This window comes from Mytilus californianus, unplaced genomic scaffold, assembly GCF_021869535.1.
Source record: "Mytilus californianus isolate M0D057914Y unplaced genomic scaffold, xbMytCali1.0.p SCAF_13, whole genome shotgun sequence".
Lineage (NCBI taxonomy): Eukaryota > Metazoa > Mollusca > Bivalvia > Mytilida > Mytilidae > Mytilus > Mytilus californianus.
Window position 1 is genome coordinate 36,838,012 of NW_026262615.1, and position 15,327 is coordinate 36,853,338.

The 15,327-nt window shown below is 32.6% G+C and overlaps 1 protein-coding gene across 1 annotated transcript; it reads right to left on the minus strand.

Moving 5' to 3' along the window:
* Nucleotides 1-2,362: 2,362 nt before the first annotated feature.
* On the minus strand, nucleotides 2,363-13,265 carry LOC127723586 (uncharacterized). Its single transcript, XM_052230259.1, has 8 exons — nucleotides 13,153-13,265; nucleotides 9,896-9,943; nucleotides 8,279-8,394; nucleotides 7,607-7,788; nucleotides 6,992-7,019; nucleotides 6,217-6,310; nucleotides 4,245-4,325; nucleotides 2,363-3,120 (listed from the first exon to the last, which is right to left on the minus strand). Exons 1-8 carry the CDS (start codon nucleotides 13,196-13,198, stop codon nucleotides 2,621-2,623), a joined length of 1,095 nt encoding a protein of 364 aa, XP_052086219.1. The 5' UTR covers nucleotides 13,199-13,265; the 3' UTR covers nucleotides 2,363-2,620.
* Between the last annotated feature and the right edge of the window lie 2,062 nt (nucleotides 13,266-15,327).

The window sequence follows — 15,327 nt, forward strand, 5'->3', positions numbered from 1 at the left end:
TTCTATGTTGTAGTATATTTATGAGGGTGTTATGTATGGGTTTTACAGAATTAAGAATAATGGGCAACACACACATATTGTTAGAAAAATGTACTGAATATATGCAGTGTTCGCTGTTTTTTTTTAACAAAGACACCTTTAGAGAGACGAACAAGCAATGATAATTTTCGTGTTTTTCCAATTTTAGCAAATTAAATTTTACCGCAAAATTTAACATAGTTACGCTAACAATTGAGCTGCATCGTATGGAATTCGATATTATGCAAACAAATATTAATACACCTGTAATCCTATGCCGGGTTGTAAAAATCTCTATGCAAAGAAGAGAAAAATTGTAGAAGTCGGAAAGAAGACACATGTATTTACAGGCTAACAAATACCAAACTCGATAAAAGTTAGACAAACACGACAAGGAAATAAAGTACAAACAGACCACAAAATCACACATAAAATTCTGAGAAACAACAGCATAATAAAAAAAAGAAAAAAAAACAGGCTTAGATTGAGTTTAGCCATTTAAATTGATATTTTATAGTGTGTATTTCTATGTTGTGATGTTACACTATTGTTTCAGATAAGGGTGAAGATTGGTACATATCAAAACGTTTAAACCAGCTGCAATTGTTTGCACCTGTCCTAAGTCAGGAATGTGATGTTCAATAGTTGTTGTGTGTTGATGTGGTTCATAAGTGTTTCTCGTTTCTTGTTTTGTTTATATTTTCCCGTTTAAATGGTTTTACACTAGTAATTGTTGGGACCCTTTATAGCTTGCTGTTTGGTGTGAGCCAAGGCGCCGTGTTGAAGACCGTACTTTGATCTATAATGGTTTACTTTTATAAATTGTGACTTGGATGGAGAGTTGTCTCAATAGCACTCATACCACATCTTCTTATATCTATTTGTATTTCCTGTGCCACAAGTTCCACCCGTCGTGTTGCTAATTGCATGGCAGATGCAAATTTGGCGATAAGAATATTCTGTGACTTCATAAACACTGGAGGCAGAACGTGAGTGTGTATTCGAATATTAAACAGAAAATAATAAAATACTGATTATCCGAAGTCACTTGACACGGCCCCAACATTGAAATGGAATACGGGAAAAAAAAACATGAAAAAAGAAGGTTTAAGTCCCATGACATCCAACAAGGTTTTTATTTCTTACTTTCTGTATTTCTGTAATTTATTTTTTATTTTTCTGTCTTCTTTACATTTTTGGTCAAGTATTCTCTTTTTTTAGCTCCCTATTTTTCTCTATTCTGTAATTTTGGGGTATGCTTTAATTTTGGGGTATTCTGTAATTTTGGGGTATTCTTTAATTTTGGGGTATTCTGTAATTTTGGGGTATTCTGTAATTTTGGAGTATTCTGTAATTTTGGAGAATTCTTTAATTTTGGGGTATTCTGTAATTTTGGGGTATTCTTTAATTTTGGGGTATTCTGTAATTTTGGGGTATTCTGTAATTTTGGGGTATTCTGTAATTTTGGAGTATTCTGTAATTTTGGGGTATTCTGTAATTTTGGGGTATTCTGTAATGTTGGGGCTATTTTATCTGCACTGTTTGACTAATATTCTCTGTTCTATAAACCTCATTCAAATTTGTAATTAGTCTCCAAAATGATAAAGGTCAAAGGAACAAAGAAAAACCGTCATTCTAGGTCATATTTTTCTATACTTTAGTTATTGCACATTTTTAACTATTCAATATATTTTGGCTTCTTAATATTTTGTCTTTATTTTTTGTCTATTGTTTTCTTTTTTCATTCTTTTGTTGATTATTTTTTTGTTTGTCCTGTAAACCCCTCCCATCAATACAATTCGACGGGCTACTTATTCTTAAAAGGATACAATTATCTTTTCGGAGCACCTTAATCATGTTAATATAATCCAAACTTTTGATTACTCTATGTTTTGCTACAGTACGTTTGTTGGTACACTTGTATAGTTGCCTTGAATTTTTCTCCCGTTTGAGGATCTCTATTTTTCATGCAACCATTTAGTGGCTTTCATCTGTTGTCAACTAAGGACACCATTGGATCATGACTTGGGACTCCATAGAAATTAATTAGTAAATAACGAATAATGAATATACATTGATAAAAAAGAACTTCACACTTTGTATGAAAATAAGGTTGACAAACCGTTTCTCTATATTTATTGCTTTGTTTAATTTTATTAGACTATAATATAAACAAGGAATTGCATTTTATACAAGTTATTGAGCATATACAGTAAAACATTCTTATAGTGACTAGATAAATGCATTAGACATGTTTTAAGGTGGTTCCAAACACACTGACTAAAATTAATTTGTGAACCTTTGACAAAAATATAAAAATTTCGAAAAATCTTGAACCACACACTTTATTGGAATATCTTATTGGAAATATAGCAGTTTGACAAGCACTAATCTTGATCATTGAGAAGTTTAATATTTCCTTAACAAAAGAACATGATTAAAACGTTCAGCTGATTTTTACAGATTATCTCCCTGTAGTGTTGTGTACCATCTTGATTATTTAAGCAATATGATAGATGTTAGAAGTAGTCATGTGACTTAGAAGTACACAATGAAAGTTTAAATATGATCACAGAGATTCACATAACAAAGCTCTAGCAGTTTAATCTCCCCCACATCCTCCTCCGCATCCACCGCCATCACCTCCAAAATCACCACCACCGCCGTCATTTCCAGCATAGTTATCAGCATAACCGCCATCTTCATTACCGGCAAAACCACCGCCGTCACCACCGCCATAATCACCAGCATAGCCTCCGCCATCCCCAGCAGTAAAACTATCGTTGTAACCACCGCCATATTCATCAGCATAACCACCGCCAAAGTCATCAGTGTAACCCTCACCATCACCACCATAAAAACCACCGTCGTCACCACCAAAATCACCAGCTTCAAATTCACCAACATCACTGTCAGCATACCCATAATCCATGTTGTCACCGAAGTCATAGTCAGCGTAATCTATATCCACGGTGCCACCTTCATCCCAACCTCCCCAGTAACCACTGTAGGGATTTGGTCCCCATCCCCATCCCCAACCCCAGCCCATACCTGGTCCAAAACCACCAAGGCCATATCCTATTGCTGCTCCGACAAGCATTCCTAAAAAAGGAACAATACGCTTAATGCATGTATTACATATATATATATATATATGTTTATATATAATACAAAATTTTAAAGTTGAGAAACTATTGTCTTATGGATGTTTATCTTTGTAAGAAAATCATACTAGTTTTCGTCATAACTTAGTTGTTATATTCAAACATATAGTGGACATTGTTTATTACTTAATAGATCATGTATGATGAATTCAGGACAAACAATATCCAAAGTCTGGCACCTCGTCAGTAGTTGTCATGTGTTTAAGGTAGATTCATGGTATACCGCCATCTTGAATTGTACAATCCCAGTACAAAATCGGTCTAGTTATTTGCCCAAATCTGCAAATTTGGAGACAGATTTGCAATTTATTGGTTACTCTGTTTATTTATATAAAGAAAACTTGGTGATTTATTGTATACATGTAACTCAAAATATTTAAACAAATATCAAATTTTGTGTTTTTAGAATGAACTTTTTCAAATAAGCCATTTAAGGGGAGATAACTATTTTAGTAAAAATATATACTGGTCTGATAGGGAAATTTTAAATTTTTACTTGTAGCAAGAAAACAAGCTCGGTAACACAATTTTTTCTTTTTATATTCTTAAAACATATTATAAAACCTATCTTCTCACAATTTATTTCAAAATTCTATCTCATAGATTTTTTTTTATGCACACAAATGTGTTTTTTCATGAACAATCTAACCAAATTTAGGAAATTTTCAACGACTCATAGCTTGGAAGATAACACGGTGACCTATACTTTTTATTATTTTTTTGAAAAAAGCATAGTAAAATCTTCATTTTGGCAAAGTATAAGAAAATTCTATCTCAAGAAATATATACTTTGATCTACTTAATATTTTTTGATGTGATGCCAGATCTTCGAGTGATTCTGTTAAATTAGGCAAAACTGTTTTAGCCCCGAGACGATGAACAGCATGAATACTTTATTGACACCTTATTTTTTATCTCTAGAAGTCTTCGAAATATTAGTGTAGATCTCTTTTTGTCTCAGGGACTAGACTTCAAATTTTGTTGGATATTTTTTTGCAAGGATTTTATTGGTAGAGGAAAAGGTTACGGATTTGAATTTCATGCCATTAATTATTATGTTACCTGTGGCCAAGTTTGTACCACCTCCTCCGGATGTATTATATGTATGTACAATCAGAGGGGCGGTTTCATTTGGAGGATGGTCTGAAATAAACAAATTAATAGTGTTTGGGATACGCAGCTCAAAAGTATGACTTTTTTCATAAGAGGGACTGTCTCATTTAGTGATTGGTTCTGAAATAAGATATGAGATATATATGCAGCTCAAAAGTTAGAGGTTGTTTGAAATTATGAATCTTCCTCATACAAGAAAGATTTCAATGTCTTTGGGTCAACTTAACACCACAATGCGCTGCGGAAATAACAGCAAAGAGAGATAACATCATGGGAAAGTTTAAAAGATATTTCTTTCTCATAAAACATATTATTATGTTGGTCTGGATGGGAAGTCCTTAAATACTGTATTTTATGCAAATTTAAGGCATTTTTCTTTATCTTGTAAAATGACGTTTATCATGAAGTTTCTCAAGAAATTGATTTTACACTTACATTTTTTTGATATTTTAATGATTCCATTATTCTGTACAGTATTAATCACAAAAATCAGTATTGTACCACAGAATTCTATTATTCTCCACGTTTTTTTTTTCATTCTTTAGCTACCTTTTTTTCGCTAATCTTTGTTTTATTCTTTACTAGAACACACCCGCGAAATCGCGGGCATTTAGAGCGTGTTCGAAAGTATGTAAACTGTTGTAGGATGAATTTTTGTAAAATATTTTATGACTGGAGAATTTCAGGAAAGGTATCAAAAGTCAAAGGTACTTGGTGGGCAGGACAATTTTTTTTAGCCCTCCCCTTTTTTTCATCAAAGTCCGTTATTTTTTGTTTACTAGCAATTCCAAGTTTACTATCCACGGCGGTCACTGATATATTATATAGCGACCGCCGTGGACAGTAAACTTGGAATTAGCCTCTATATAATATATCAGTGACCGCCGAGGATAATGAAGTTGGAATTGATAGTAAATAGCAAATACACTTTATGTATAGTATATGTATGATCATAGTATACAGAAAAACGCGAAAATAATTGTCCTGTCCCCAAGTACTTATGAAAATTATATGTAATTCTAAAACAGTCCTAAACGGAAGTCTTGTATATGACTTAAAAGTCTGTCCGATGACGGAAACAATATCCGCACGCCTTTACTTTCATTTTCCTCCCAAAATAACCCAAACTGAATAATCATATGCGAGGATGACAAATGCGACAGCGACAATGCATGGTACTTACAGGACACAGAGGCATGATGATTAATTTGTTGTGGAAGGAAGAGAAGCGACACACAAAATGAGGTCTTCTTATATAATAGTATAGATTCTTTTTTCTCTATTCTTTGCCCCCATTATTCTCTTTTTGTAAACCCAATCCTGACCTTCTTTTATACCTCAGATCTTCTTTTAATGTATTCATATAATGATTCAAAACGACTCTTGCCATGTGTCTTGGGTATATTTTATTGTGGAATTTAGTAGCTATATTTATAGAAATACCAGAATGGTTTCAGTTGCTGTTTAGATCTTACTCGATAGAAATTCACGAAAACCACACATTTCAACATACAGCTGCAATTAAGCAATCACCGTTTTCTTCTACTGTACAAAATGACTTGACTTAGCACCATCTAACAAAAAAAAAAAAATGTTTTCCCAAAGAAAAAAATAATTATGCCGGCTTCTTTGTTCGTATCCTAATTGAAAGAGATCACGTCATTGGCTGAGCTTCCGATGCTTGCAAGAGACTTCGTTAACCAATCACTCTAACGTTCTGTTGTATGGTTTTGAAGTTTCAATGCTACTAAGGATGCTTAAGACTATCAAATAGCGAATATGTTAACATAAATAAATTTTAAAGGTAAACTATTATACGAGATTATACGTGTGCAAATCATTTTTAAATATCCTGACACAAATAAATCATTTAAACAATACTAAATCTCTAGATGTAAATGTTATGGTTTGTTGTACTTACAATTCGTGACATTGTATGACGGAACTGGTGCACTCGGTTGTGCATTGTTGTTTGTCGGATAAGGACGTTCCGGTCTAGGAGGAGGTGGAGGTAGCTATAAAAAAACAGAACATTAAACTTCACATATTTTTACTTCAAAATATTTTCAAATTAATCCTTTTAAAACATTTTACCAGATAAGTGTTTATAAAAAAGAAGATGTGGTATTATTGACAATGAGACAACTCTCCACAAGAGACCAAATGACACAGAAATTAACAACTATAGGTCACCATACGGCCTTCAACAATAAGCAAAGCCCATACCGCAAAGTCAGCTATGCAATGACCCGAAATGACAAATGTTAAACAATTCAAACGAGAAAACTAACAGCCTAATTTATGTACAAAAAAATGAACGAAAAACAATTATGTAACACATCAACAAACGACAACCACTGAATTACAGGCTCCTGACTTGGGACAGGCACATACATACAGAATGTGGCGGGGTTAAAAGTGTTTGTCAATTTGTTGGTTTGTCAGCTGTCGGTACGTATAATGGAGAAGTTGCATGTTTTACTGAAATTATGCCTTTGTTTTCAAAAGAAAAAAAAAAATGAATTGATCAATGAAAAAATAAAAAAAAATAAAAAAAACATGAACAACAGGACTACAAGAAAAAAAAGAACTACGGACAATTTTTTACATACTTCATAATAAAATAATTGTAAATGTGATTTACACCATTTATTTTATACATTAAAATAATGATCAGTACATATAGTTTTACTTACAGTTACTTTAATAGCTTCCAACCAGGCTCTGTAAATAAATATGCAAAGGTCAGATGTATGCACTGATACTTTCAAATTTTTAAATACGAAGCATTATTTTTATATATTGATGTATTACGGTCAAACTCTGATTGATCGATTGATCGATTGTGTTTAACGCCACCTTCAGCACACTCAGCTATATCATGACGATCAGTTTTGTTGATGAAAAAGTCTGGATACTCAGAGAGATCCTCGCATAACCTAAGGAACTTGTCCAAACAATGTTTAAGAATTTGTAACTAGTTGGCTTTTGAATTTTACTCCTTAACCCATAGCAGCAACGAAAATTTGCTCTTACACAAACAAAGATTTAAAATGACAGACCACTTGATAGCCAAAAGAACTAGAATATCAGATCATAATTGATATCAAGACTTCGATTCCTCGATTAACTTTGGTGTTCCTAGGCAAACTTCTGACGCATTTTTATTTCAACTGTTCGAAAGTCTACATTTGCATCTCAATAGTAATGCTAATATATTCTTAGCCTATGTATTATATTTCACCAAAATTCTCATAGAAGGGATACCCCAAAAAAAGCTTTGAACTTTGACCTAAGTCATTTTTACTCACTTCATTTCCTCATCTCCTCCATCAAATAAAATCCAGTTCATGTCAATGTTTTCTTTTCTGGTTCCCCTCTTGAATATATTAGGTATTCCCATCAGATGAATAACCTGTCTGCCTTCCGGAAGTTTAGGAAATTTACTGGTATGAAGGCACATTGGACCAACCGCCATAAAATTAGCAACCATCTAGAATGGAGATAAATACATATATTCCTCCAACTATTATGGAAATACTTAAATTCATAAGATAAGAAAGCTCAACAAAAGGGTTGTATTTCTCGTAATTTATTATACGCCATACCATACTGTTATTATCACCAAATTTAAAAAGAATGGACAATCACATGACTAAAAGCGAAACATAAAAACATTTTTACCTTCCGCTTGAACATGCTTTTCAAATAAAAATGTGCCATCTTGTATTTGCATGTTCAAAGTACAAATGTAGTTGTCAGGTTTGGTTGCATCTCTGTCCAGGCTTTAATTGTTTACATGTCAACTTCTTGTTGTGACAACAATATACATGAGACGTGGTTTAACATGACTAGACGGAATCTCACTTGAATGCATGTGAAACGTTGATATGCATTTACAATTACAGATATATACTACATGTAGTAGATCAAATATTTTTACCGAAAAGCAAGATTAAGCATTTGCCTGTTTCTAGATTTACCTTTAATTTGATGCCTCCCTTGTGGTGGTAACTATTGTGGTCTTTATACCATAATAAACTACTGTCCTCAAATAACACAAAGAATCGCGAGTTCCATCCGTCACACAAACACCCTCCTTTAAAATAACATAAAAAGGGATTCAGAGCAATGACTTTTAAGAATTGATCTGGAATTTCGTCTATAGCATGCATATATACTTCTAATGCAAATAAAGACTTAAAAGTAAGATTGAAGGGAGAAAATATTAAAAATTTATTAGTAGTTTTATTCATAACATGTATATCCTCCCTATAAATACAAAGAGAGGACATACATCTAAGCTTAAATGGCAACATCTATCAACAATTTATCGAAAGTTGCGTGTATTACATATACATGATCGGACTTTTAACAAAGAAAAATACGGTTTTAGAGCAATGCATGTTTACAACATATACCATTGTGTCGTTATTTTCCTTTCCTATGGTGTTTCCCCAATATATCTTAATTTTCATAACTTCATAACGCATACTTTCCCAAATCTCTGTGCATATTTACTGCCCCATCACACTCTACTGTGTTTAGTGGTGTGTTACCTAAACCTAGTACAGAACGCAAAGTGTTTACTAAAGAATATCAATTCGTCGATGGAAATTAGTTTTGTCATCGCGTAGCACATCAAAAGAACCTTGCACTCTTTGTAGGAATAAACTAAGCATAGATACTAGAATTTACGTTTTGTACGCTAGAATCGCGTTTCGTCTACAAAACTTAAGACTTATCAATGAAGTTTTCTGTAATGTTGGTATTCTTTCTTTAGGCACTCAATGATCGATGCAGAGAGACTAATTACGCTTATTCCAAACGGGTAACCAGAAGAGTATCTCTAGCGGACACTACCGAAACACTTGAGCCCAACATAATTTGTAGCTATGCTTTGCTTGTAAACAGCTTAACAGCGTAACACGTCAAAATTGAAAGTTTGTCTGTTGTATAGATTTTCATTGAACAGAACTCTCAGTCAAAATAATAGACATTCTGTGTATTCATTTTGAAATAATTTGTTGCAATTTTTTTTCCATTGTGGTTTTAGCCACCGCAAGTAAGATTAGTTCTAACTTTATAACAGATTCAGAAATATAAACTAACTTTGTGAGGCCTTTTTTTGTAAGTTTGTGAATTCATGGGAAGTGGTCATAGCAAAAATCAGGAAAACTTCGTTTAAAAGTTCACTGAAAGATTTCTGCGAATGCGCACTTCTTTTAAACAAGTATATTTTCTTTTTAAATCATTTTCACTCAATTCCAACACTTTATAAAATTGTTTAATGAACTGCTCACCCTTCCGAAGCACAAGCTGAATTCAGCCGCAGTTATTGTAGGGATTCGTTTTTCTCAAAATTTTGCTATCTTTGTTTTTTCATCGTGTTTTGTTTTGCCATTGTTAATCTAACTTTTTTTCGACTTATGATTAATATTAATTACTTCATTTCAATGTTCACCCACTCCTTTAACTGATTCACACAAATGTACATGTTTAAAAACTACACAAAGGTAAAAACAATGTATCATACGTGCTAAACAATGTTACATACGATTTTACGTACATTTTTGCTTGTACTGTACAAATATACATACGTTCATGAATCTTCAGGTAACCTTTTTTGACCACTCGTGCGTTTGGTTCTATTAACAACATACATATTGATTAACATGTGGAAAATATGTAAACAAATATTGTTGAAATGTAAAAAATATATCATAAAACCTAACGAATAAGTTGGTACGTCACCTCGACTTTAAGGGGCGTCTGTTTGACTGCTGTCTGGGGGGGGGGGGGGGGGGGCTAGGATGAAATTTGAAAAAAAAGTCAGCAGGATGATAATTTATGTAAAAAAAGTCAGGATAAATTAATAAAAAAAAAGGCAGGACCGAATATAGTGAAAAATAAAAAGGCAGGACAGAGATTACAACTAAAAAAAAATGCAGGACAAAATTTTTCATCCTAGCCCCCCCATAAAAATCAACTAACCTGGATGTTCGTTAGTTTAGAATTTAAATACAACTCAATGATCACATTTGATATTACATGTGGGTAGAGATCGGCGTTTTCTGTATGTTAGAAACCCTTGCAACAACTCTTTAAGGGATTAGTACGAACACGTGTAGCATGTGAGTAGGCAACATTTCTGCCCCTTTCCAATATCCCGTTTTTGCAGCGTCGATTCAAAACGTTTTACCTTTTATATAGGACCACTAACAACTATGCAGAACCTGCCACTGGACATATTATTATTCATTTGTCTTCCTAAATATACATAAAATACATATTTGACACTGGACGTTACCTACCTGTTTAGAACTGAAAATAGATAAGGGAGCTACCATTTGATTATTAAGGGGGGGGGGGCTAGGATGAAATTTGAAAAAAAAGTCAGCAGGATGATAATTTATGTAAAAAAAGTCAGGATAAATTAATAAAAAAAAAAGGCAGGACCGAATATAGTGAAAAATAAAAAGGCAGGACAGAGATTACAACTAAAAAAAAATGCAGGACAAAATTTTTCATCCTAGCCCCCCCCATAAAAATCAAATGGTAGCTCCCTAACCTCGCCCAAGGTAAGAATGTAAAGAAATATTGATCCCATAAAACATAGGAAACGGTTGCGTACCAAATTGATTTTACAGAACGGATAATCCGGCATAGAAACATGTAAAGTTGCACTGTGTTTTTTATTGGTATTTGTTTTTTGGCCTAAGTACCAATCTGAGGAGACAAGCTAGTTCCAATTATTATGTTGTGTTGTTACATCACTGTCCAGGTAAAGCGCAGGTTTGAATGCTAACAAACATGTTAAACATTACTCCACCATAATCTTTATGTGGCTATTGTAAGGAGGGGGTAGTAATCAATTGTAAGGAGGGGTAAGGAGGGGATAGTAATCAATTGTAAGGAGGGGTAGTAATCAATTGTAAGGAGGGGATAGTAATCAATTGTAAGGAGGGGATACTAATCAATTGAAAGGAGGGGATATTAATCAATTGTAAGGAGGGGATAATAATCAATTGAAAGGAGGGGATAGTAATCAATTGTAAGGAGGGGTAGTAATCAATTGTAAGGAGGGGATAGTAATCAATTGTAAGGAGGGGATACTAATCAATTGAAAGGAGGGGATAGTAATCAATTGTAAGGAGGGGATAATAATCAATTGAAAGGAGGGGATAGTAATCAATTGTAAGGAGGGGGTAGTAATCAATTGTAAGGAGGGGATAGTAATCAATTGTAAAGAGGGAGTAGTAAACAATTGTAAGGAGGGGATAGTAATCAATTGTAAGGAGGGGATAGTAATTAATTGTAAGGAGGGGATAGTAATCAATTGTAAGGAGGGGATAGTAATTAATTGTAAGGAGGGGGTAGTAATCAATTGTAAGGAGGGGATAGTAATCAATTGTAAGGAGGGTAGTAATCAATTGTAAGGAGGGGGTAGTAATCAATTGTTTAACATTGATTTATATCATCCATATTTGTTTTTTTTATTCTTTGTAGTCAGTGGTTGTCGTTTGTTGATGTGTTACATATTTGTTTTTTTTAATCTTTGTAGTCAGTGGTTGTCGTTTGTTGATGTGTTACATATTTGTTTTTTTTAATCTTTGTAGTCAGTGGTTGTCGTTTGTTGATGTGTTACATATTTGTTTTTCGTTCATATTTTGTACATAAATTAGACCGTTATGTATTTCGTTTGAATTGTTTTACATTTGTCATTTCGGGGCCTTTTATAGCTGACTATGCGGTATTGGCTTTGCTCATTGTTGAAGGCCGTACGGTGACCTATAAATGTTAATTTCTGTGTCATTTGGTCTCTTGTGGAGAGTTGTCTCATTGGCAATCAAACAACAATTTTTTTTTATATACACCTTGTCCTTTCGGGGAAAATGTAGAAAGAGGAAGACCATAAAAACAGACAAAATAAAACGTAAGACTTTGTTTACCAACTTAACAAATGGACAACAACTGTCATATTCCAAGCTTAGTTAAGCAATTTCAGAAGAAAATGGTGGGTTATACCCTAACTAATCGATAGGTAAACTTAGTTTTCCGGATTCAGCATACCAGTATTGAATTTGTTTATGAAAATGCATGTTTGAACAAATGCTTACGATGCTCGTTCATTACAGCTTATTCTAGATCTTAACTGGACTAAGACATTGCGAAAGAATGGAATAATTAAAGATGTTTTTCTCCCACCTTTTAAATAATTGTATCAGACCCGGAATCTTATATAGCTACCGTAGGATATGAGTTGTGTTCAAGTTCAATGCCTCACGGTCATTTGTATAATCTGTCTACATTTTTATCAGTGGACTCTATAGAATAGTTGTCTCAAATTATATGATGCAAAAGCCCTCGGTGTCCGAGAAGTCTTAGCAGTCGAAATATGGTTACAGAATCACTTGCGTATCAACACTGAGGTTATGAGTTCGAATCTCACACATGGCAGGTGTGCTCAATTCCAATCTATATTGACTAGGATTGTCAGTTTTCGTACTGAAGGTCAACAGATCTCCATAGACACTCCAGCTATCTCGAAATAACAACTGACAGCCACGAAATAGCACAATAGTGCTGAAGTGGCGTTAAACAGCTATCAAACAATTAACAAATCAATCAATCACTCGATGTAACATCTTAGAACAGAAACAATGCATTTATATGATCATGCTTGTAAGTTGGTACACAGATCTTTCAAACACTTTTCTTATGACGCAGTTTACAAAACGGTGATATATTCATGATGTTGATGCACTTTAAATTGTAATTAAACTAGGTAATTATTTTTTTCTAGCAGAGATCGGTACATGTTTATCTGATTATAAAAAGTGATTGAAAAACTTACTTTTAATTCTTATCATTTTTGGACCACGACAAAGAAAACAATCCATTTGTATATGATTAGGAAATCCGTTGTGTTAAGCGATTGTCATTAAGCGATTGTCAAATTGTAAATGTTATAAACCGGAATTTATTAATAGAATTATTGTCGTAAAAGTTAATGTTTCAACACACTAAATATATACATGTATGTGTTTTTATTAATAAACGGATACAACAAGCCCATTTTTCTCACCTGACTTATACTATATGGCCTAATGTTATTGACATCATAACTTATTCAACGCACATATCACTGTGATATTTAGGCGTATAATTTTCAATTTTACCATACAAAAATAATTTAAACTGAGTCAGTCAATGTATTACGAGAGATAACTCTATTTAACCTCATTTACATTTTAGGCATTAAGATAAATGCCTGGACACATTTTTCAGGATCTAAAATTAATACTGGTTCTCTGTTACTATTTAAACTCTTACATAGGGAGTGTGGCACACATGGTCATGGATTTTCTTCAAACTTCACACACTTACTAGTCTTGATGAAACAAACAAAAAATGGCAAAATTTTGGTTGCTATGCATATCGGTTGACATAGCAACTGATGACCAGTTTTACCTCTTCTGGATATCTATGATTTTAAGCTGAAATTTTTTTCATATTAAATAAATAAGAGAAAGATTAATTGTTTATGATTTTATTAAATATATGCATTTTGTTAATATAATCTAATAACTCATGATTTCATATCAATTTTCAATCATAATCACATATACTCCCCCCCCCTTTTTATGTGGTTTACGTTAGGTAAAAAATTTCCTTTTGAGGTCATTTTTGAATGCTCACCATATTTTTTTGCGGACACCTGAGTAAAAGTCAACCATGAATTCATAAATACCATAGTCTTATCTAATCAATGACGCGAAAAAGTAATGGGGAATTATGTCTTATTATTTTGTTAGAGTGGATACAAAATGCTTAGTTTTCATTTTTTCAGAAAAAAAATTTTGAAAAATTTTGAAAAAAAAATGTTTTTAAACCTAGTTCTGTAGTCAGAAAAAAATAGATAGATAAATGTAGAAAATATTGTAATCATCAAAATTTTAAACATATTCATGTATAACGGTATTATAGTTTGAACTGTGTTGCTATGGAAACAATTTCATGATGATACACAAGTTTAAGACAATTAAAAAAAAGTTTCAGTTAGTTTCTTAAATGTGCACAAAAGTAGGAAAACTAAAACACTTATTAAGTTTCACTGTATACACGCATGTGTATAAATAAATAATTTTGCTAGTATAGTATATCGATAATGGTGTTGCCACTTGAAGGAAACAAACACAATTTCTCTAATCTGGATAAAAGTGCTGATTATGAAGAAATTTCAGTCTGTTTTCATGAACATGAAAAATATACAAGAAAAACAATTACTCAATCTAGAAAAAACTAATAAAATCATTTAAAAAATTATTTATACTAGTATTCAATTGTGCAATATTAGCCATTGAATGTGTCGCCATGGAAACAAGCAGTCCACTTTCAAAATTACTGATAAGTGCTGATTTTTACAAATATGTTTTAATGAACTTCGATACATATAGCAATAAATGTATACAATTTTGCTTACATTATGCAGGTGTTCTTGTATGTGAGAAATATTAACAATATTCCAGGCATTATTAGTGATAGTGTTGTCAGTTTGGAATTATAGTCAACACAGTCAACGTTGGTCAGGTCAAGATTTTTACCCAAAAACATATAGTTTTCCTGGTTTTTTTTAATAGAAATTTTCATCGGTTAAGTCATTGCTGTTGTTGGTCAGGTCATTGTCAATGTTAGAAAGGTCACGTTTTCAGAATTTTCGGAATTTTTTAATATTTTTTCTATATTTTTTCATATGTTTATATATTAAAATATAAAATTTTATTATTATTTCAAATTTAACCTAAATCCTTTAAGAAATAAAAAAAAGTTATTAGCATTTATATTTGGTCATCACGTTTTATGAAGATTTAAAAAAGATTTCTTATTTTTTCTTATATTTATGTATTAAATGGTCTAAATTTATTACAATTCAAATTTGACATGACTCCTTTGAGAAATAAAAAGTTATTAGCATTTTCGTTTTGGTCCAGTCATTAGTGTAACCCACCAAAGGGAGATAGTTCGTATT